At 36.7% G+C, this 25,913-nt stretch overlaps 1 protein-coding gene across 3 annotated transcripts; it reads right to left on the bottom strand.

The window, feature by feature from the left end:
• Positions 1-21,114, bottom strand: LOC107879269 (phospholipase D zeta 1). Of its 3 annotated transcripts, XM_016726342.2 has the most exons (21): positions 20,686-21,114; positions 19,406-19,507; positions 19,146-19,261; positions 18,902-19,043; positions 16,759-16,929; positions 15,486-15,659; positions 15,074-15,316; positions 14,864-14,980; positions 13,910-14,049; positions 13,657-13,806; positions 13,180-13,242; positions 10,885-11,041; positions 10,287-10,805; positions 7,930-8,040; positions 6,550-6,696; positions 6,270-6,467; positions 2,593-2,694; positions 1,328-1,459; positions 1,185-1,250; positions 936-997; positions 1-840 (listed from the first exon to the last, which is right to left on the bottom strand). In XM_016726342.2, exons 1-21 carry the CDS (start codon positions 20,920-20,922, stop codon positions 591-593), a joined length of 3,399 nt encoding a protein of 1,132 aa, XP_016581828.1. In that variant the 5' UTR covers positions 20,923-21,114; the 3' UTR covers positions 1-590. The 3 variants fall into 3 exon arrangements, with proteins under 3 accessions (XP_016581828.1, XP_016581833.1, XP_016581838.1); XM_016726347.2 differs by lacking the exon at positions 13,180-13,242; XM_016726352.2 differs by lacking the exon at positions 20,686-21,114 and having other exon boundaries at positions 18,902-19,059.
• Positions 21,115-25,913: the final 4,799 nt, after the last annotated feature.

The raw sequence follows: 25,913 nt of genomic DNA, 5'->3' as shown, positions 1-25,913 counted from the left end.
TAGTATCAAACAAATTTATGGCAGAAATGGTACTTCATATGATTGTTGACACGAATTGATTATACAAGTGTATTGGATGGTCTGCTTCTCATCTACATTGCATGAATACAAGTGACCTGAAAACAGCTGCTGCAGTGTCCAATCACAAATGTGCCATTATGGAGAATGTAACTATTTACTGTAGATAGAGATGTCAGTCGAAACTGAAAGAATTGGAAAGATCCTATGGAGACAAGGTGGCGCTAGTAGCTCAAAGCACTCTGCTACGAACCACGCGTCACAGAAATCCAAAGAGTCAAATGGACCACTGAGCCTGTGGACTGTGAACCTACTGGCCTAACAGAGTATCAACGATTCTATCCTCCCCTTTGTAGTTACATAAGCTTATCTTAGTATGTTTGCACCTTTCACGGTATTCAACAAATAGATTCTGAAGTGTGTATTGCCACTTTTGTACAAGTGCTGTGATACAAAACACAGTAAAAATAAGAAGGGCTGAAATGGTGTCCTACGGAATTTCTGTAGAACACATCGCCCACTGAGACACTTGATAAGTTTTCTGATTTGCATGGTCCATAAGACGAGAAGCTTTAATGAAAAACTTGAGCTGATGCATAGTACTCACTTTCATTAAACACAGGTCTTAAATCTTCCTTGCACATAAAATCCAAAGGGAAGGAAACAAGATGACCTTTCACAGATTTTAATCTCTCCATGGGATCTATACACTCTATATCTCCACCCTGATAAGATTCTAGCTTGCTTGGAGCTATTCCTAAATCAATGGTCGTATGACAAGGTTTTTCTTTTAAGGATGCCATGCATTGCCGGAGTGAAGCCCTGCATGACATTTGAGGAAAATACGATATTAATAAAATGAAAGGAGAAAGACAAAATGTAATGAGAAAATCATGGCAGATAAGCGATAGCTATACCTGGATTGCATCAGATCGTTGGGTATGCAAGAGAAAACATCTTGGTATATCATGGTATTTGTCTGACAATAACACCAACACTCAAGCATCAGAAAAGGGTGACAAATTAAAGCACACATGGAAAATTTTTGAGAGTCAATAATTCGGTTTGCAAATGATAACTCAGTTGATTTAAAACCTATCTATTTTTTATGCAAAAAAGTGTACTTGAATCATGAAAAGTTCAAAGAAGTGCTTCACCACACATACCTTAGCAGTTGCCATCCAAATATCCTTGTACGTTGGATCAATCACAGGGTCCTTAATTTGACCAACCTACCAAGGAACAATGATTAGTTAGCTGAAAACTCACATAGCCTAGAAAATAAAAAGCCTCAAGAGTAAATTAGCACCTCGCCTGTACGAAGACCAAGGTGCTCAGACCATAGAGAAAGGCGAAGAGTTAATGCAAATTTTCCTGCCTTCCTTGCCTTGCCTCCCATGAATGATTCGACAAACTCCTTGTCCTCGATAAGTACACCAATCTGCATTAAAATCGCAATCCTACTGATCATTAAAAAAAAAGTAGCGTAATGAAACATAATATAATGAGGACACCGGATACGGTTCGAGACAGCTAAGGTGACTCATAAATAATTCAGAGGTGGGACCCTCAGTTAAACTGTCAAAAGAGTGCATAAAATAAATGAATACACATGATGCTGTCTTCCACAGGTATGATGCACAATAAAGAGTCTTTAACCAACTTCTTGAATAAATATTAAGCTGATCGGATGTGTCGGATTATTTTAAAAGGAAAACCAATCAATTTGCTACCATGAACTCGAGGACAATTAGATACGAGGTTCAACCGTGGTAGTTTGAAAAACTAATTTGTAGTAAAGTTGGAATAAAATTGGCGCAATAGCACGTAATGATTACAGAGATTTCAAATAGCCTGCCCAACTGTTTGAGATTAAGGCATAGTTGATTGACTGACTTTGGTTGAAGCAGATTAAAATTCTTATAACAGTGATTTTAACATCAACGCTTGATAAAAGATTGTTATAACACTAAATCATATCCAATAGTGTATACACAATCAAAGTGAATGTCACAATATTATTAACATCAGTCCTGAATACTGAAACGCCGTCCCCCCCCCCCAGAAAAAAGAGTGATATCAAAGTAATGCTCGGAAGGAATTTGCATGCATGTGATTGTTACTGATCCGAAAGTGGAACGACTTTAATAAGCCAATTGACTCAACAACCTGCCATTGGGGATATTTTACTTGGCAATTCAATAGCCTCTTTTGGTGCAATGAAAGACATGTTTGGCCAGCTCAATTCTTAGATTCTTGAGCAGATCAGTGAAATTCAAGCGAAGATACAGTAACTCAAAAAAAAAAAAAAAAAGAAACTTTCGATATCATTTGTCAGTGTAATTAACAGGAAAGGTTAGGTACAACTCAGATTGGGAATTAAGCAAACAAGACAAGGAAAAAGAATCTGCTTCTTCAACCGACCACGAATATCACGCAGTGGCATGCACGGTACATGTAAAATAACCATATTATGCAGGCAGTTCAGTTAGGTGATGTACTTTTATCAACAATTGAACCCTCCATTCATTTTAAAAGAGTAAGGTTTTTTAGGTCAAAACTGAGAAGCAATACCTCAGAGTCTCTTGAACCAAGCAAGCTTCGGTCATTTATATTTCCAGATCCAATCAAGGCTGTATGGTCATCAACTATCATGATCTTGCTATGCACATATATCTGGAGAAACAAAGTGTTAAATATCAAGCGAAACTCATATAGGAAACTATAGGGCACATTGGATAATCTGTTTTTATATAAAGAATACTTACCTTATTAGGATAGGGATCGATTATCTATCATATTATGAATACCTAAGACTCCCACATAAGAACATCTCTTATAGATTATTATTAAGTAATTTAAGTCAATGAGAAATTTCCTATATTCATAAGGTATTATAGACTCTACAATCTTGACAGAAACTTGAATAGCTTCCGCTACAACCAGGTGGGGTACTGCCCAATGTGTGCTATCCATTGGGCAAATGTTTACTTAATTTGTTCTTCCTTTTGGTTCTCGACACTGTTCCTCTCTTTGGCAACCAGTTCCCGCCCCTACTCTTCAGACGGCCGGTCAGGCGTCACTCCTCTCTCTAGGCTTGTTAGAGCACCATTTATCAAGATAGCGATCTGCTATATCACTTTCTAAGCAGCCGACACCATCATCCAAACCTTGAATTTCTTATCATCATTGTGCCAACTCAAGTTAGGCTGATAATGTTCTAGAGATTTGCAACACTATATCCCTTTATGTGATTGAGAGTAGCTTCCATTACGTGAGTAGTACAAGCAAGAAGCACTTGCTTCAATGTAATACCAGCGACTTTTTGGAGGAAAAAATTCTAGCACCACTTTTCTTTTCGTGATTGTGCACTATTCAGTGAAATTTCGCTGGCAAATTTCCATATTCATTTCAAAATAAACTAAATAAAATGGGTGTCCTGTGAGTTGGAGGGGCATTTCTGAATATATGTCTCGAATTGATCTGAAGTCTTGAACAAGGAAAACAACACAGAATATTTCACAGGATACCTTGGGATATTTTGTATTTTAATTATATAATACTTGCATACCTTATTAGCATAGGGATTGTTACCCACCATATCATGCATTCCCTAAGACTTCTATATAAGGAACACCTTTTATACATTCTTAAATCAAGTCATAAGAAGCTTTTCACATTCTCTCACAAAGCAACTAAGTCCACCATCAATTGGAGAATTTTTCTTTTAGTAACCGTGGTAAATGGATCAACTTGTGCACACCTCGACTAATTTCATAAGATACCTGTCACCTCCCACCAACAACTGCTATCAGGTAACACATCCATCAATGCTAGAACTAGTGCTTTTGACATTGTTGGGATTTGAACTTGAGACTTTGTACTTCTCAACTCACTCCAGTGACCACTAAGCCGCACCCTTGTGTGCAAAGAGTACAACCATCAATTGGAGATTTTCAATTCGATTAGAAGGGCAAATATACCTCTCAATTTTGCAATTTAGAGTAAATATACCCCTCACTAAAAAAGTGGTGCATATATACCCTGTTGTCTAGCAAATGGTGCATATTTACCCTTTCCGTTTTTTTTTGTTTTTTTTTTGGATAAGGTAAGTGTATTTCGGCTGAGTTGGCCATATAGAAAGGAAAATCAAAAGGTAAAAAATCTACAAAATCTGATTCTCTACAAAGTCCACCCATTCTTCTATCAACTAGGATTTTATAGGTGCACCAAAAGAAAATAAGAGACTGGAGACTATTCCTCACTTGAGAAAAACTCGACTCTACCCCCTCAAAAGCTCTCCTATTTCTCTCATTCCAAACCCACATCAATGCAAGAGGGACCAAATTCCATGCCTTGCACTTTCTCCTCCTATTCCCGCTTCTCTAACAAAGCATTAGATCTTTCACAGATTTGGCATAACCCATGAAACTACATTTTACTCTAACTGGTTTTTTAATTTCAAAAATGTCATGTGGCTTTAAAAATTACCTCACCATTTTTTTAAACCCCTCCCGACCCGACCCAAATGGAAAAAACCCAATCCCTCTTCTACGCGGTCATAAAATGGGTTTGGGTCGGGTCAGAATAAAATAGGATTGGGTTTTTTAGTTGGGTCAAGTCTGGAGGAGGGGTAAAAAATGGGTGCAAGTAATTTTTTAAAAGCTGCGTGACATCTTTTGAATTCAGAAACCAATTTTTTTTTTTTTAAATTCAGTATGTACGAAAAGGGTAAACATACACCATTTGTTAGACGATTAGGATATACATATACATATATATATGTGTGTATGTATATGCATCATTTTTTAGACCGCGAAGGTATATATGCACCAGTTTTTTAACGAGAGGTATATCTAAATCACAAAGTTGAGGGGTATATTTGCCCTTCTTCCCAAGAAAAAAGACAATAAGTATCATTTTATAATTTATATTCCAACTGGCAACACACCTTAAGTTCAGATCTTTTGTGGTAACAATACATCGGTTCTTCTTCAAGGATAAACAACAAGTGAAGACATGATTATGCACAAAGAACTACAAATTAACTAGTAAATGTCGCTACAGTTGAGTAGAGTAAGGCCTAATGTGGAAGCATGGTGAGTCTGAGCTCTAAGTGTTCTTGCATGAAAGACACTTTTTCCAAGGGTTTGGTGAACACCTAAATGTGTTTGTCGAGATTGCGATAAAAAATAACCACTTCGACTGAAGCTGAAAGATACCAAGATGCCATTTCAAAAACAGTTAAGCCACTATCATAGTAAAGTACAAAAAAATGTTTGAGGTCAGTCTTATTGTTTTTGTTGTAACCAACTGTTTTTTTTTTCACTTCCTGCTTTTACCAATGAGAAAAAATTGTCTTGAAGAATGTTGTCTTTGATTTCCCCACTGTACAAGGACCACCAAATGAGTAATTGCACACAGTACAAGGCTACAAGCCTTAGCCTTAAAACAGTAAGCAGCACTTCTGAAGCCTTGCATGGAAAGTTGAGAACTAAAGATGTCCTACTCAAATGGGACAAGACTATAAATGGGGATCGTGTTCTGTGTGAATGTCCATCAGAGAACCTGCAGCACCTTTTCTTCGAGTGTAGCTACTCTACTGAAGTTTCGCAGGCCATACTATTTTGGTTCAAATGGCAGAGGAATATATTGAAATGGGAGCATGAGTACAAATGGATTCAGCATGCTAGTAAATCCAAGGCCCCTCGAGGGATATTACTTCGGGCAGCACTTGCAGTCGTGGTCCATGCTTTGTGGGGTGAGAGGAACTCTAGAATCTTTATACAAAATGCAGAGCAATGCAGGAACTGATCCATGAGATGAAAACCAACTTGGCCATAAAAGTTCGGAACAATGATAAGCTGTTTGATTATATTAGTTATTTGTAATCTCGGGTGATACATGATTGCAGTTATAGTAGATAACTTAGAGAGCAATCAGGTTTGATTAGCTCTGGCTTTGTACTGATGCACTGGTGATTAATAAAATGAGATGTTAATTGCCAAAAAAAAGTTCTGAAGCCTTCACACATTACGTAGAGGTGAAACTCATCCACACCATCCAGTTGTAAGTAAAGTTCCAATGCAGGCATAAATTTCCCAATCATAGAAGATAAGGTTAACAAACAAGACTGCATAACAGCCTAAGCTTCCAGAAAGTGGTCCACTGACTATTAGGACATCAAAAGGGAAGCCTTTAACAATTCACGGAGTATGTTGTAAGAATCAAGGAGGAAGGATGGAAAGTACCTGGCTAGATGCAACAGGACCACCATCAAAGAGCCTTCCATAAGCTCTGAGACCATAAAATGATATATAGTCGTGCATTCTAGAGCCCATGAGGTCATTAAGATTATGCAATATTGAATTAGATCCTCTGCATATTGTTCGATATTGCCAATGCATAATAGCTCTAACTGAAGCAGCACCACTATCATCCAAACCACCCTGTTGTAACTTAATCCTTAGTGAAAAAATATGGACAACTATCCACAAGAAAAGATGCAGGTCGGTCTAGTAGTATAGTTACCTGGAAGCCAGGAAGAAGTGGTATCACAACGATAACCCTGAAGGACTTCTTTTCATTATAAGCTCGCATAATACGCCTGTATAGTGCTTCTAAAACACGATTTTTTATCACTTCATCTCCAGATAGACCAGAAATGAAAAACTGATTCTGAAAAAAGAAAAATCATTAGAGTTGTGTCAGGTATCAAATAGAAAGTAAAACAAAAAAGGGCACTTCATTGTTGATCTAACAACACATCTGATTCAAAATTCAGCATCACTCTATAGGAATATGATAGTTGAGTCATCATCCACATATTAAAAGTATATTGTAATAATCCTAGTTAAAGCATCAAGTAGTCCATAGACCTTTAAAGCTGATTTTTTTAAATAGAAAAAGACCTTTAAATATAAAGTATTTCCACCATAGAACGTGTCAACAGTACCAGTTAACAGATTTTAATGTGCTAAATCATAAAGAATGGTTTTCAAACTACATATATGGCTTACCATGCTGTGTCCTAAAATGTACTTCCATTGCAAATGCAATCTGAAATTGATTACAGTGACATGGAGGGAAGGGTGGAAAAGGAGCATTACAATTAGGAAATGTAAGGATATGGGACATAGCCACCAACTGATCCAGGCAATTTACTTAAAGTAAGAGTCTAAAGGGAAACAGGAAGTCGTATCATAAAGATGCTCGCATACGAACTAAAAATTGCATAGTCTCCGTGGTGGATAAATACTTTGAACAATCATCAAAAGAAGTTAAGTTTTCAAATAAAAATAACATAACTTCAACTTCCACCAGACTACTACAGATGTCATAATTTGAAGTTTCTCAATGAACAGCTCCAGGCTTGGACTGCAGCAAGATATCCAGAGGAATATGGAAAATCATCAACTTGCTATAGCGTCCACCCACAGGCAAAACGGAGATATGCAAGAATTAAATACTTAAAACAGAAAAGCAAACAGAAAGAGAAGTTCATATTCATGAATAGATTCAACAATATGATAAGCTTGTATTAACTATTAAAGCAAATACATCTTTGAGAAGACAGTAACAAATGCTTGCATAATATAGAATATAAATAACTTTTGTTGTAGGTTAAAAGAAAAAAATGTTCAAACAAACCCCTCCTGCTACTTTAAAACAAGAAAGTTAAGACAATATCCTTCGTAAGGACAAGTTAGGGTGGAGAAGTGGTGCTAGTACTTCAACAGAGTCGAGCTTCTATAATTTATGTGACCCTGTTTTTAAGAGACTATTGCCAAACAACCATCTGCAAGCAAAGACTGCTTTGTTCTGCGGAAACAACAAACTAGACATCCTAATTCAGCCAATGGGCACCAAGCTATATGACAGTTTCATCAAAGAGAAATGTATTATGTATACCTCTATGTAAACAAAATGTTCAGCCTTTTCGATAAGGGAGCAGTAAGCATTGTGTATGCTTTCTTCAATTTGACTTGTTCCAGCTGACCATTGACTGACACTCCTTATAACCTGAAAGCAAAGAGCTTATATCAACTATATGACAATTCAAAGGCCCAATTCAATATAAAACATCACTAGCATTTATAAGGCGGATTCAAACCAACAACAGTTGAATATTCAATTTAAATTATGGAAGCAAACTATAAACCCAAAAAAGTGCCATCCAATTTGGTTCAATTACATTTGTAACCACAAAGATACAGGGGAATTTTTTTTTTCCAAATTAAGATACAGAGGGATTATCTATATAAAGAATAAAATATCACATTCAGAGATGCATATAGCATACTTCCAAAACGACGATGCTACAAAAAATCAAGAGAAGATTATGGACAGACGAGTTTTTTTTTTGGATAACCGTGGTGTCCAGACCAGCTTGCGTGCACCTCGACTAATTTCATGGGATATCTGCCACATCCCACAAGCAATAGGTAGGTAACTCTGTCCACCAAGGCTAGAACAGGTGGGAAGAAATCACCTAGTGTTTGTCTCTATTGGAAATTGAACCTGAGACCTCATGGTGCTCGACCCAACTTAATTGAACCACTAGGCCACACCCTTGGGTGCTCAAGGACAGAAGAGATTTAAATGCTATGACATCTGCATAGGCATTTTACTCAACATTAACTAGTAACTGGTAGTCACACATGAGGGTATATGACCAGAGGGGCTCCCATTCACAACTCTTTAACATGAAATGTTCCAATTTCATCCACTTTTTGGCTACCGAAAAAAGAGAAGATGTCCAACAGTGATATAACAAGCAAGGTATACAGGTGGAACACTACAGATAGAGATAAGTGACTCAAGCCTGTCTCAATCATTATGGCATCAGTCAAGTCTTTTGTTGCTTAATTTATTTTTCAACAACCTTTTTAAGTATCGATTGTAGAGAATTTCACAATCTCATTACTGCAGCATTTCTTTGATTAAAATGCTGTCAATTGCTAGACCATAAAACACCCTGTTATGTTACTTGAACAATAATTTGATCTCGCCTAACCTTCTGGTCCTATCTCCTATACATAACCATGTACGGCAAAGAGGAGAATAGGCCTTTCCACCGGATATACGAAATCAAAACCAAGGAGTGAACCTTTTTCTCTAAAATAAATTTCATACATTTATAATAAGATTTTGACCAAAAAGTTTTTGTATCAATACAGATACATATTCTGCAAGTCTATCCTGGAAAGGCTTCAAATTAAGGAAATACCTCTACCATTTCCATCTGTAGTAGACCCACTAATAGGTATTTATGACATCAAAAGTTCAATAGTTCCATCATATTTTTTTTAAAACCTAGAAATTCCTGAGGACCAGTAGCGCACGATTCCAAATTTGGTAGATGATGGGCCTGTCCTTCTACTAGTCTCCACTTAAAATACACTATTATCTGAGGCAAGGTTCAACACTGCGACACGCACCTAACCTACAGATCAGGCACTGTACTCTTACGACTAAACCAAAGCCCTGGGGGAGTGTTGTATCAGCGAGTGTTCTAACGGTGAAAGAGAAGCAGAACTGCCCTTTTTAATCTAAAGATGTACCCTCAACGCGAAAGAGTCAGGAGTCTAGACGGCAGCTAGCTTGACTCTATTCTCTCCCAGAAGCTTTGTGATAGGAGAATCTTCATATTTCCACTGGATGGATACCACTAAACCAAAGGCGTGGGGTCCAAGGCCAACACAGCTCCAATATATCTTTCTCTAGGTTGACAAAACATAAATCCTGGGAATGTCTTTCTACCATCAAGTGTCTTCTCTAAAAGAATCCAGAGTTAGACATTCCTACTTTTCTCTGTTTATATGAATCGTCAGCACTTGAATTATAAAAGACAATTTCATTTTCAACCAAAAAGACGAGTTACAAAAGATATTTCAAATTGTGTACTTGGAAAAGCTGAAAGGTTTAAACCCACAGGGCTATTTCTAAGGGACTATTTTAAGCCTAAGCCTAAACATAAGGGGCCATTTTTGTCATTTTATCATACAGTCAACTAAAAACGCATGGAGAAAATTTTTAAACAAGAAACTTCATAGATTCCTCTTCCAGCATAATACACTATCAACTATTATTTGGTGAGTTCGAAAAATCAACGTTATTGGCCAGTTATAGATTTAGAGGGCTTAACAGTACATATGTGGGTTCTCATTAAACCAGAAAACAGCAGAGAAACAAAGAAATAGAAGCTTGAAAAAAACTCAATAAATTGATTCGCATAGAGATGTAGGCATGGGATAATTATAACTCACCTGGCAACGACATGAAACACGAGGACCAACTTGCCCATTTTCTTCAGGTGAAACAACTTGATCGCCTCTCTCTTGTTTCTCCCACCAATCTTTGTCCAACTTTTTCATGCCAGGCTGCACCAGATTTGAAGATAGCTCCAGATTTTGATCCAACTCGTCCACAAATCCTTTCATTGGCAAATCTGGAACTAGAGGTTCTACACGGGTCTTTCGGAAAGAGAACGGGATTCTACTAGACCTGCTCCGCTGATCATGAAAACTGTGTCCTGTAAGGAAGCCATTCATTTTTTGTTCTTCCTTGAAACTGTCCCCCCCTTCAGCTTCCTGAGGCATAAGCAAAGGAATATCTTGGGAAGACCCTGAAGAAAATGAATCATGTCTTTTGATACTTTTATGAGGACGGACAACACCATTACTTCCACTGTCCACCTCACCGCTCATTCCCATGTAATGAGGAATAACCATGTGATGTTGAGGCATAAGCAGCGGAATTGCTTGCTCACGTGGAGCTTTGTTCCTCTGAGGAATTATAGAAAAGGTCATTATGACAATACAATCATAACCATGAAAGAAAAATATGTTTACAACGAATATGAACCTTTGCATAATTCCAGCGCTGAACAAAGTGTCGAGCAGCATCACGGCACGGTGGTCCCCAGAGGGCACAATGGACATCATGCCATGGCATACGTGGATACTTTTTCCGATCTATCTCATCCTTCATGGTATCTTCCCAGGAATTTGGTTCAGATTCCCTGAATGTTGTATTACGTGAGCAACTAACAAACTTTCAAACAGAAGAAACTTCTAAGAGTTGGACTACATAGATGATCGGCTTGTTTTTTCAAAAGGACTACGATAAATTGTCTATTTGATTCATAAAGGAAAACGAGTTAAGAATGAATATGAGGAACTCATTGACTAGATTTTTGAAATTGGAAAATCATTTATCTAAAAGAATCAATCAACCACACAGCTTTCATCACCTACCATAGAGTAGTATAGCGCGGACCTTGACCTGAAAAGGAATTACCCAAAAATATGCCGATCCTTAGTAGTAACTTCCATGTATTTGCTTAGATAAACTGAAACTTTTATCTCAAAAGCCGCTTCAAGCTTTTAAATAGAAGCTGTTAAACTGTGAAGCTTTAGTGCCTTACAATGTTGAAAGTATACGTTAAGTTAGTCCTCCCCAAATAAATATAATATGTGAATTGTACCTCAATTATCATACTATTTGTTGGTGTGTCCTGTATTCTATTCATCATGTTATATACTCTTCCTTCTCTCAATTTTCTCATGTGGTATTGGAACCTCTATGATTTGGTAAGCTTCCGGTGTTCAAAACTTTTTTCCCGAGTATTGAGCAACACTATTAGCACAACCTTCCGATGAATTTATTCTTCTTTGTTCTTCTTGAGTTCTTCAAATTATGATTGGTTTCCTTCCCCCAACTGGAGTTTAAGGGGAGGAGGTGTTAGAATGTCAGCATATTGGTGTGCTAGAGCTAATGTAAATTACTCCCTCACTGAATGAATATAAGATGTGGATTGTATCTCACATATATATAGAGTTTCCTCTTGCATTCCTTTATCAAGTTATCTATTTATCCTCTTCCCTTCTGTAATTTATATAGAGGCTACACTTTAGTTCTCAGTCTAAGCGAAAACAAATACTAGACTACGGGCAATATGAACGAATGGACCAAATGAATTGAATTATACTGCTGTCAGTAGTACAGAGTATTTTAACAGTTTTCCGAAGCTTATACGAGCTACAAGTGCATATTTCAGAATTTTTATACAATAATGTTTTAATTATGTGCACCTTAAAACTCAATGTTCAAGTAAAAAATTACCAGTTAGTATAACCCACCCCACATAAAATTTATTATCCTTTAAAATAAGGGAAAATTTCATTTATATACAAAAAAGTAAATAGTTTACGACAAAAATAGCTAAGGTTTTTTTTAATACTTAAAATGACCATTATTACTTATAATGGCCTTATGTCCATTTTCTTCCTTTTTCTTTTTTTTTTTTTTTTTGGGGGGGGGGGGGGCTTTGGTTTTTTTTTTTTGGCCGCTTTTTTTAAAATTAAAAGAAAAAAACTGTTTTCGCCTTTTTTTTCGAACTTTTTCCATACAACGTTTTTTCAGATATCAATATTGTATACAAGGTGTATAAACATGTATATATGATGTTCGAATAATTATGTAGTGTATATATTGCATAAATAGTTATGTAGTATATATGTATAATATCGATATTGTCTAAATAATGTATAAACGTGTATTGATATTGTATAAATGGTGTATAAACATGTATATAAGATGTACAAATAGTTATGTAGTGTATATGTAATATATCAATATTGTATAAATGTGTATAAACATGTATCGATATTGTATAAATAGGTATGTAATGTATCAACATTGTATAAATGGTGTACAAGTTTTTAACAATATTGTATAAATAGTATATAGACGTGAATCGATATTGTATAAATAGGTATATAATGTAGTGACATTATATGAATGGTGTATAATCGTGTATTGATATTATACAAACAATCATGTAATGTATCAATATCGATATTCATTTGACTATCATGCATTCCCACCTTAACAAATAAAAGTATAAAAAAAATAACTAAACAACATAAAATTTATATTTTTTCAAAAAAGAAGTTAAACAATTAGAAAAGAAAAAAAATTAAAATAGAGAAACAATAAAAAAATTAAACAACGAAAAAGTTTTTTTAAAAAAAATTAGCATAGTATACAATGAAGTGGGATGAGCATCATGAGGTCTCAGGCTCAATTTCCAACAGATACAAACAATAGGGCGATTTCTTCCCATCTGTTCTAGCCTTGGTGGCATAGTTACCTTACCTGGTACCTGTTGCTGGTGGGAGGTGGAAGGTATCTCGTGGATTTAGTCGAGGTGCGCACAAGCTGGCCCAGACGCCACGGTTATCCAAAAAAAAATAGCACAATAGAAAAAGTTATTTTTATTATATTATAGGTAATGGAGAAATGGCTAGATTATAGGTAACGGAGAAAACGGGAATACATGATTAGGATATGCAAATAGATGGCAGCTATTTTTGATGTAAATAGTTTGGCCGACTGGCCATTTTTGGAAACAACATGAGCCAAAAGGCTAATTTTGGAAAATGTTGAAAAATGTATTATTTTTTGCGTAAAAAATTAATGGACATTTTGTATATTTTTTCCTTAAAATAAAATGGGATTTACACACCGCTCAGGACTCTCGCATTTGATTATTCAAATGATTCAAAGCAGAGTATAACTAGTTCCAAACAAAATGAAAATACAGTTCTCTTAAAAGTTAGAGCAGAAGTACACCTTGGATTATAATAATCTTTTCCAGGCCATATAAAAGGTGGACAATCACCCACTTTGTGTTCGGGTGAGTCATAACGGCCAAAGCACAGGTCCAGTCCTCCGATAAAGCAAATCTGATGGTCAACAATGACAATTTTTTCATGATGGGACCTACACATAAGCATATACATAACCATTAGTTGTAAACAGAGTAGCTAAAATTGCCAATAAGAATAATGAAATAAGGCAATAAATACGTTCAGGAAACACATACCATAGATACACACCACTTGAGAAATGATCAGGATACCGCAGCACCCTGACATTCTCATGGATGCCTACCAGCTTTCTCTTGCTATACACACTGTTGATTTTTAAAGCAATAGCAACTTCTTTGTACAGAAGGATGTAGATCTGCATTTGAAAATGAGCTAAAGATTTTTAGACTTCCTTAATCAGAAGAAAACATGACATCGCAAGGAAAACAGACGAGAAAATAAGAATTACCACCTAATTTGGGAAAATATAGACCTCGATTAAGTGACCTGCAGCAACTGCCACACAAGATTTTACAAAATACTTCTGCTAAAAATATTCGAGATGACACAGGTTTGATAGGCTATGTATGTACCTAAACCTAGGAAACTTGGAAATGAAGCAACTGTCCTCCAACCTTTCTCAACCCCCACCCCTCACCCCAAAAAGGGGGGGAGGGGTGAGAGAAACATGAGAAGAAAGACTACAACACTATCAGAACCAGAGATCCCTGAGACAACATTTGCTTCAAACGGCAGTTATCAAAAAGGAACTTGAGCATCACACAAGTGACTACACTTTTATAAATCACGGCAAAATCTTAACACTTGGGAGGGGGGAGCGGTAACCAATCTGTTAGCAAAAGAGAACTGGCACATCATGTGGTAGCACTCATAAATAAACCACTTCAAAAGCTGAATTCCGGCAGGACTGGTACATTGACATATGAGATGCTACTCATAATCAGTACATTCACACGGACACATCAATGAGTTTATGAAAAGAAAACAGAACTCTCATTTACAAGTTAAAATATTTCTCACGGTAGTATGGTGGAACGTTTCTTTTTAAAAGCACATTACCTTACTACAGAGTAAGAAGGATAAGTCATAAAAGCAAAAACCAAACGACAAGAATTTCTCTCCATTTCATATTAGATACTCTATTAAACAATCAGAACTTAATCACCAACCTGAACACCTTGTTTTGCTTTGGCTTCCAGTAAAGCATCAAGCCGGTAGGATGCATTAGTGTGAAAAGGACGTCGCATATAAAGTTCGGGGCACAGCCACCAGCCACATATAAAGATCTGTACAAAACATTCAATCACCCAAATTCTTTCTAACTTCGAACATTTTAGATAAAATTGACCTCTGTAACAAATGCAAACTTGAATGCAGACCTCTGACTTTGCTTCTTCAATAGCCAAAGCTATAGATTCAAATGCCGATTCACCATCAACAAACCACTGGGCTTGACTGCCATCCTCTGTCAAACCCCTAGGAGGAGCATAGGAACCAAAGCGGTGAGGATGACACCATCCCTCAGGTGGCCTAAGCCCTGCATCATTAATTGCTGCTACCCAATCTTTAACTTTTGCATTGCTCTTAGTCCTTAGTTTGATACACCTTGTACCACAAGACACCTAAGAAAAACTTCTGTTATATTACACGAGGAGGAATTCCAAGCATCGTTAACTAGTATAAGTAACTAAATACACATCTAAATGCCTCTAGAGAAATTGGCTGAATTGCCGCTCTAAAGAATACAGAGCAGGATTCTTCAAAAGCATCATAGTTTCATAAGCTGCTTACCCTAAAATAGTGGCGTAAAGGGTTTCCATCTTTTATTTCTTTTGCTAAAGAAACGCGACCCTCTCCATTGCCATCGGAGGCTGGTAGTACATCAAACACTATTATATCTAACGGCTCAGGGTCACATGGATCTTTGAGGAAAGCCAGGAATCCTGGTTTTAATACAGCCCAGACCTGAAAAGAATCAAACAGGATCTTCACATCAAGTTTAGACAATTACTGAAAGCCCTAGAAAAATTGAAAACATAACTTGGAGATTGGAACAAGGCAAAAATCCTAAGCCATACATAGAACTTGAAAGATTCAGCTAAAAGTCCATATCAAAAGTCATTTCCATTGCTTTACAAAAGCTCACTTTCAAAACTTCAATAAACAAATCCATAAAAAAAAAAAGTTAACATTAGGCTAACCAGCATAAAAAGAGAAAAATCTGATTCACATGAACAAGCAAAACAAACAAGGTTAAAAGAGGGGGTACCAAACTGCCCTAATCTTTTTCCAGCTAATGGAAATTGCACAAATCAGAGGTCAAAATCAATTACCTCAGTCCATACCAGTCCCTTAAACCAAGCCCAGAGTTCAAATATAACACGAAAAAGACCTCAGCATCCACCAGTCCCTTAACCCATGCCAGAGTTCAAATATAAAACGGAAAGACCGCAAACTAAAAGAATTGTGTCAATAAGAGAACAAGAACTTCAATTATAGAGTGAGAAAAATATACTCTACTCGAAAACTTCAGGCCTAAAGAACAGAACTAACTTCTGTTGTTTCAAAACCAAGCATAAAATGAAACTAGAAATTACCTAGATCTCCACTTACAAATTTCAAGAAAGTTGCCTCATCAATAGTTTTGCAATTTGTGAGACAAAACCTTTACTCTAGATGAAGTGAAGGTTATTATCGCAGAATCATCTATATTTTAATCATTTAACGCTAAGAGATGCAGGTATCAATAGATAGCTCCAAGGAAATGAAGCTTTCATGCTCTATGACAATATAGTGCTTCAGACAACCCCTTGCAATAAACTCCCACGTTTAAGTAAAATCTGGAAAATATTTATTAAAAAAAAGAGAGAGAGAAAGCAAAATCTGGAAATAATATAAAGAACTCTCAATTTTCACAAAGTGATTATCGTGCCCTCTTAGGTTCTTTTTGCTGGTAAGAAATTATCCGACAAATGGACAGCTGTGAGGCTGAGTAGATATGTCTGGCCATCTTAAAAGTTAAAACCAGAGAAACATATACAAATAAACCAGAAAGTAAGGCTACCTTCTGCCAGTTGTCTTTACAGCAACCAAACCACTGACATGAACAACATTTCTGACTATCATCGTCACTTTGAATTTTTGGTAAGTGCTTCACCATAATAAAGTCTTCTTTTAGCTTAGGACCATACTCAGGCGAAAAGGATAATCTTGAAACTTCCAGAAACCTGCATACCTGCAATTTAATTCCAGTGAAATACGGTATTGCCAAGTGTCTATACATGTTTGTTATCACACTTGACATTATATAATTTGGGGTAAGCGTGTGTAGCATTAACACGTTGAGTAAGAATACAGCTTTTGAGCCATCTTCAAGTATAAAAAAAGGTTCACTAACACAAGTATGCGTTAGATACTTCCACATACAGGAAAGGGATATCTTGGGATTAGACAGTAATTGAATGTTGAAATCCTGCACGATGGTCAATGAGAATCTAGACATTAAAACTATGACACGATGCGGAATCTGCCGATATATGTTATTTCAATTAGAATCATCCACAATTCCTATTGTGACTGCCAGCTAGTAGCACAAACAGATATATATCGCTAAGATGGCAGAGAGCATTTGGTTTATGGGACTCCTGATACTGCAATAATGACCAAGGAATTTGGTTGAGACCCAACTGAATCCTCTAACATCATTCTTAATCACCACTTTATTTCTTTTCTTTTTTCTCTTGTGCTTCCATAAGTAACCATCACTTCGTTTCTATGGAGGGCATTTATTTTTTCCGTTTTTGGGGGGTGGTGTTGGGGGTAGGGAAAGGACAACAAGTGGATAGAGAATGTAAGTGTTAAACTTTTTGAAAACTGAGAATGTAAGTGTTAAACTTTTTGAAAACTGAGAATGTAAGTGTTAAACTTTTTGAAAACTGAGAATGTAAGTTAAACTACCAGTAGAAATATCATAACTTTGGATTTTATTTTTTAGATATTACCCTTCGAAGAGTGAAAACATTTTTCCTAGAATTGAACCTTCAAGATTCAAACCACTAACCTTTTTTTTTTGTGAAAAGGATTCAGACCACTAACCTTATAAGGTAGTTAAAACATCGGGAACTTGAACATAATATTCGTAATCTTTTACAGACACACATGGCATCTCAACACAAATATATTAACTCTTAATTATTACAAATGTAAATGATGAACAACTTTGTTTGGTATTGTGCAAGGCAAATGAAAAAGTCTTTTATGTTCTTGCTGATTTGTGTCACTTTACAAGAACCATCTAAAATCCTAACGAACTACTCCCTCTGTACCAATTTATGTGGCACACTTTCCTTTTTAGTCCATCCCAATCCCAAAAAGAATGTCGTGTTTCTATAAATGAAAACAATTTAACTTCAAATTTCTCTTTTTACCTTTAATGAAATGATTTATAGCCACACAAATGATCAAAGAATGTTTTAGTCCACAAATTTCATAAGTCTTCCTTTTAACTTAAACTTCGTGCCAAGTAAACGATGCCACATAAATAGAGACGGAGGAGTATACAAGAAGGCGTAGAGCAATGAGGCTTCTCAGATATTGGTTAGATAGTTAAGTCACGGAGGTTCTTTCTCCGGCATTTTCATAAATAAAGGAATCAAGTCCTCTAATTATATTTTGAAGTTTGTTTCGTAGAGATGCAATTATGTAAACACAGAAACATCCACTAAGGAGGGAAATACATTTATTTTTTAAATTAGGTAAACAACTTTCATTAACCACAGGGCCAAAATCGGCCATATACAAGTAGTATAGCAAAAAGTAAAGAGCCTATAACACAACATGGTTCTCTACAAAAACACCCAATCCTCAGGGAAATACACTTATCAACTAGAATTTTTTTAATTAAAAAAAAAAAATCTAATCAGGAAAAGGCGTCTTGAGAGGTGAGGGAAGTCCAGCAAGATTAGACATCCGGGACCTAGGCATCAAGGCTAATTGCATTCCAGGGAGAACTCAGTAAAGGCGAAAGTGAAAGATAGTACCTAGAAATGTCCAGTGACCTCAACATATGGCTAAGGGCAAAAGTGAAAGGTAGTATTAAGAAACATCCGGTGACCTCAACCAATGGCTAAGGCGAAGAAAAAAGACTTGGAATGGATTCTTTGAGTAAAAAAGTAAGGAAAAGCAAGAGTAAAACCACTTCAAGTTACCTCCTGGGAATTGACAATATCTATATTTCCAAGAAAGTGATTCAAGTAACCCTGCATAGCAGTTTTTGCTCGATCTGACATTGAATGCTGCCTTCCGAGGGTTGGCCGAATTATTGGCAAAGCAGCACTAGACGGAACATCTCTGAACAAAAAACCACCTGTAAGAACGATAACTATTATAACAGGAAGATGTATTTAATTGCTTCCCTTTTATCATGAAAACTGGTTCTAGATGAAGAAGCACCTGTTTTTGGCACTTTCCTCAGCACGCAGAGGACTAGCCTCATCATCAGGTTCATCCTCATCTTGAATTACAGTTGTATGATCTCCTATCCCCAAGTTTTGAAGCCATTCTTTGACCTTTAAAAGAATATATCAGTCAGAATGCCATGAAAAGTCCACCATACTCATAGTCGTCAAATAAGAACGTCCGTGCTGCTGCCAGATGCACCAAGCAACTAAACAATACGGAACCAACAATATTTCATGGAAAGCTCAATATACCTGCTCTTGCTTCTCATGAATCTCCTCAATGAATGCACGCTTCTTTAATGCAAAATGTAAATAAAATACATGCGAGGCTTTCTTCACCAATTGCCACTTGAACTACAGGAAAAAAGAAAAGAAAAAAAAGTGGCACTGTTAGACAAGAGCGCCTCAACTGAAAGAGAGGGTGAACAATATTTCAGGGAATAAATTCTTCCTGGAAGGAGATCAAGACCAACACACGTTTTGAATGGGGAATCACAACTCCACTAACAGAAAATAAGTCAATCATTCTGAGGAACAACCGAATGGTGTTCAAGATGCTTCAACAAACATGATAGCTACTAAGTAAAGAAATTGCTCTTTGCGTCCAAATAACAAGAGAATTTCTTACCAACATTCTACACTTTAATGTTAAGACGTCACTAGTTAAATCTTTCATGTCATCTATCCCTCAGAATAGTTCTGAGGAACAACTGAATGGTGTTCAAGATGCTTCAGCAAACATGATAGGTACTAAGTAAAGAAATTGCTCTTTGCGCCCAAATAACAAGCGAATTTCTTACCAACATTCTACACTTTAATGTTAAGACGTCACTAGTTAAATCTTTCATGTCATTTATCCCTCAGAATAGATAATGAAAGGGAAATTAATGACAAAGTTATTTACCTGCAATAATTTCTAGTAACAAATGCTAACCTTTTTCAGTGAGAACGATGACAAGAACTACATCTCAAACCTAAACTAGTTCGACTCAGCTATACGGATACTGTATATCGACTGCTTCTTTACTAAAAATACCTTAAGCAATGCAAATTTTGTCTCTTCTGACCTCAAATTGGCATCTTTTGGTTTAGAAATTAGAATTCCCATTAGTAATCAAGGAAAAAAGTTGATTAACATCCAAAATTCCTTTAACAAAGTCAACAACAACAACATGCCCAGCGTATTCCCACATAGTGGGGGTCTGAGGAGGGTAATGTGTATGCAGTCCATACAACTACCTCATATGAATTACAGAGCTGTTTCCTTTAACGAAGCCTAAAAAGAAAAACATAGAAACAATCAACTCAAACCACCTAACACTAACTTAAAGATTTATTTAGATATCCAAAATTCTTTTAATAAAAAATTCCACACTCGTGTTATCGTCCAACTATTTATCCACACATCGAAAGTAACTGCCAGCAATTAGTTTCTAACAAAAATTAAACTTTCCTTGATAAGATACAATTATCTTCTAACAAAGCTAACCTAATTGCGAATCATAAAAGTAAAATGGATTGAAGAACAGTGCCTGCTTGTATTGGACTTCAATGGTATAAGTTAGAAGCATGGGGCTTATGTCACCGGCGTCAGGACGAGAGACCTGGATGATGGTAGCCTGAGGCAACTCATCGAAAATTCTAGTTGATTCGTGGTTATGAAACGAGTAGAACGACGACAGCATAGAAGGCTCCGGCTCCGATTGCATCTGTACGTACCGTGGTCCTCCTACGCCATCACCGATCATCAACTGATCTGTCGACGACATTTATTCTATGATTGGAGATTTTCTAGAGAGAAATAGGAAAGGGATTATTAGATACAAGGTAGAAACGGCATTTGTTTTTTATTCCTTCAAGTTTTCTAATCTAACAAAAAGAGCAGCAATGGCTTGAATTTTCTTTCTTCCCTTTGGCGTTTGTTTTTGACTTTCATTATCTCCCAATTATAATCCGGTTTCACAAAATAAGTTTATTTTATTTTATTGGGTTAAGTAGTGGAATTACCATACGGAATTCTAGAAAGATTGATGATTACTCAACAGCAGGTTTATTTAGTGTGTGAAAAAATCCAACCAATCAATAAATCGAATTCATAAAAATAATATTAAGTTATTGTTATTAAATTAAAAAAATTTAATGGTCTTCTAATTTTTTTTATTAGATTATTAATTTGATTTTAATTTTTTATTAGATAGGTAGATAATCCAATAAGAATATACTAAATTACTATTTACCCATATATATAATTAGTTAGTGTACGTACTTTGTACGTGTGTATAGTGTTAATTAGTAATATCACATTAAAAGAACAAACTATTTGTGTACGATATATTATTAAGTATAAAACTTTAAAAAATTAAGTAAAATTTTTAAGATAAAGAATGTAGTTAAAGAGAAAAATGATAATTCATCATCGCATTAAAAATTAAGGAGCAAAACCTAAATGTAGTGAACAAAGTTTTGTCATTGATATCAACAACAACAACATACCCAGTGTATTCCCACCTAGTGGGGTCTGGAGAAGGTAAAGTGTATGCAGATCATACTACTATCTCAGGTGAAGTAGAGAGGTTGTTTTCGATAGACCCCTAGCTTAGAACCAATAACATTATAGCAAACACAAAACATAAATGCATATAAACTTGTACAGGTAAAATAAACTAACAACGCTAGCCACAAGATAATACTAGAGCCACAAGATATCCGAAACCATAGACAACACTCAACCCATGAACAAGAAACTTCAGAAACAAATAAAGAACGCCTCCCTACTATTACCGATGCACTCTAACCCCCTAACCCTCTACCCTAATTCGGATCCTCCACACCTTCTCATCAAGGGCCACGTCCTCCGTAAGTTGTAACTACTACATATCATGCCTAACCACCTCCCTCCAATATTTCTTTAGCCTACCTCTACCCCGCCTAAAATCATCCATAGCCAGTGTCTCATACCTCCACACTGAAGCATCAGAACCCTTCCTCATTACGTGCCCGAACCAACGTAACCTCACTTCTTGCATCTTGTCCTCCATCGAAGCCACTTCCACCTTCTCCTGAATAATCTTATTCCTCACCCTATCTTTCCTGGTATGACCACACATCCATCGCAACATTCTCATCTCTGCCACCTTTAACTTTTGGATGTGGGAGTTCTTAACTGGCCAACATTCCACTCCATACAACATAGTCTGTCGGACTGCCACTTTGTAGAATTTACCTTTAAGCTTTGGGGGCACCTTCTTATCACATAAAACTCCCAAAGCGAGCCTCCATTTCAACCACCCAGCTCTAATACGATGCGTGACATCCTCGTTAATCTCCCCATTGCCTTGAATCATAGACCCCAGATACTTGAAACTCTCCATCTTCTGAATGACTTGAGAGTCCAGCTTCACAGTCACGTCAGCCTCCTGCAACACATCGCTAAACTTACACTCCAAGTACTCCGTCTTGGTCCTGCTCAAATAAAATCCTTTAGACTTAAGGGTCTGTCTTCAAATCTCCAACTTATCATTAAATCTTCCCCGAGTCTTATCAATCAATACCACATTGTCAGCAAATAGCATACATCAAGGTAGCTCCCTTGAATATGTCGCGTCAAAACATCCATCACCAAGGCAAATAAAAAGGGTTAAGAGTCGATCCCTAGTGCAACCCTATCAAAACCAAAAAGTACTTCGAATCTCCACCTACCTTCCTCACACGAGTCTTTGTTCCATGATACATGTCCTGAATTGACCTAACGTACGCCACAGGCAACCCTCTAGCCTCCAAGCACCTTCACAGAATCTTCCTAGGAACTCTGTTATATGCATTCTCAAGCTCAATAAACACTATGTGTAAGTCTTTCTTCCTTTTCCTAAACTACTCCACTAATCTCCTCACAAGGTGAATGGCCTTAGTAATCGAGCAACCTGGCATGAAACCGAACTGATTCTCAAAAATAGTCACGATCCTTCTCATTCTCAACTCTACCACCCTTTCCCAAACCTTCATTATATGACTCAACAAATTAATCCATCTATAGTTGTTGTAATTCTGGATGTCTCCCTTGTTCTTAAATAATGAAATCATCGTACTCTATCTCCACGCTTCAGGCATTTTCTTTGCCCTAAAAATGATGTTGAACAACCTTGTTAGCTACTCCAAACCTTCTCCGCCAGTATTCTTTAAAAAATCCACTAGGATCTCATCTAGCCCTGTTGCTCTACCCTGACGCATCCTGCGAATAGCCCCCTTGACCTCCTCAACCTCAATACGCCTACAATAACCATAATCGTGATACTCCTTCGACTTCTCCAACTCCCCCAACACGAAACCTTTGTCCCTTTCGTTGTTCAAGAGTTTATGAAAATAGGACTGTTACCTCTTCCTAATGAGGGCATCCTTAACCAACACTGTACCATCCTCTCCATTGATACACTTTACTTGATCAAAGTAACGAGCCCTCCGCTCCCTGGCCTTGGCAAGCCTATACAACTTCTTATCCCCACCTTTTCCCTCTAAAGGCATATACAAGCTCTCAAAAGCTATTGTCTTAGCCATCGTAACCACTAACTTAGCCTCTCTTCTAGCTACTTTATACTCCTCCTTATTTGTCTGTCTCTCATCATCATCATTGCTCTCAACCAACTTAGCATAAGCCATCTTTTTAAACTCCACCTTCCTCTTAACCTCTTCATTCCACCACCAGTCCCTTCGATGCTTACCAGAGTGTCCTCTTGAGACACCCAATACCTATCTAGCGGTCTCTCTAATGCAACTGGCAGTCGTCTCCCACATACTATCCGTATCCCCTCTACTCTCCCAAGCCCCCCACTCTTCAACTTCTCCCCCATCTCCAAAGCATTTGCCAAAGTCAAGCTACCCCACTCAATCCTGGACTGAGCCTTTACACTTCTCTTCTTTCTGCCCTTATAGATTACCAAGTCCATCACTAACAACCTATGTTGAGTCGAAAGATTCTTGCTAGGTATGAATTTACTGTCCTTACATAGTGCTCTATTACCCTTCCTAAGAAGCAAAAAGTCAATATGAGTCTTGCCACTGAACTGCGAAAAGTAATAAGGTGCGCCTCAATCTTCGAAAATCTCACATTCGCTATCCATAACCAAAAACCCTAGAAAAATCCAAAAGAGAAGTTCTACCTTCATTCCTCTCCCTAAAATTGAAACTACCATGCACATCATCATAACCTCTCGACAAAGACCCAATATGCCCATTGAAATCTCCTCCCACGAAAAGCTTCTCAGTGCTCGGGACGCCCCTCGCCACCTCATCCAAAACCTCCCAAAAGCCCTTCTTCTTCTCCTCGTCCAAACCTACTTGCGTAGCATAAACACTAATGACGTTCACCATAGATCCTTCAATGACTAACTTAATAGACATTAACCTATCATTGACTCTCTTAACCTCCACCACCTGCTCTCTAAGTTCATCATCTACCAAGATACCTACCCTATTTTTATGTCTTACGCAACCCGAGTACCACAACTTATATCCATCCATATCCCTCGCCTTAGTGCCTACCCATTTAGTTTCTTGGACACAAGCTATACTAACCCTCCTCTTTCTAAGAATCTTCACAAGCTCTATCGACTTACCTTGAAGCGTTCCTATGTTCCATGGCCCAACTCTCAACCTAGAAGCACCCTTATCCCATCTAGCCTACTACCCCTCGCTCTCGACCTTCAACTCGAACCTAGACCCAACCCTAACCTCACCCCAAACCCAAACCCCAACCCCAACCCCACCCTATGACGTGAGATCTATCGCCCTAGCCACTACTCAAAAGGATACACCAAAAGAAAAGAAGTAATAGAGATGAAGAGTACGATGAGCAATGCCTAAAAACAGATAAGTTGCAAGCAAAATAATAGTGATATCATATATTAAAATTATGTTGGTATTGATACATGAGAACACACTCTAAATAATAAGAAAAAAGAAACTACGTTATACATGAGCATGATATTATAACACATTTAGTTGTGACAAATTAAAAATAACAAAAAGGATTATGGTGAAATAAAAGATGACAACTGAAAAGTTATTAGTTCAAAAAAATACACTTAACAATATTCAAGTTAAAAAAAAAAAAAGTAACTTATTTCAACTATTTCTATAAAATGAATTTTTTTATGATAATACAAAGGTCCATTAGAATATTATTTCTTGGCAATTAACGGGTTTTTAAGTAAACATAATTTGAATTGTTCTACAGTTCTTTTTTTATATATAAAAATTTTACTTAAATTATGGTATGATGTTCTTATGAAGTTTTTATTTTTGGAATTTCGTGATTAATATGCAAGTGTTTCTTTCAATAATTAATTTATATTACTCACCCCCTTCATCTTTTTATCAAAGTGTCTTTTCTCTCGTATTCGTTTCTCTACATTTTTTTCAGGTAGATAGATATACTTGACTACCTAGAAATTTCTGGACTCCATTTAATTGGAATTCAAGAAGTTATTGTCATAGCCATTTGTCAAGCCCTTTTGATGGTGAGTGTAAAACGCTTACTCTTTGTCTAATTAATATGGATAAATGTGGCCTTCCTACCTTCAGAATAAAGCATACAAAACCTTGTAACATTTTCTATAATGTATCCTAGCTAAATCATACATTATTTTCTTTTGATAGGATATAGACTTTAGTCTCATCTCAATGATCATGTACAAAATTTGTAATACCAAACTTAATTTGTAACCTTTTGCACATCAGTGATCAACATTCCTTTAGCAAGATTTTC

This window comes from Capsicum annuum, chromosome 1 (genome assembly GCF_002878395.1).
Source record: "Capsicum annuum cultivar UCD-10X-F1 chromosome 1, UCD10Xv1.1, whole genome shotgun sequence".
NCBI classification, from domain to species: domain Eukaryota; kingdom Viridiplantae; phylum Streptophyta; class Magnoliopsida; order Solanales; family Solanaceae; genus Capsicum; species Capsicum annuum.
Note: the sequence above shows the minus strand (reverse complement) of the source record. Positions and strands in the feature narration are given on the sequence as shown.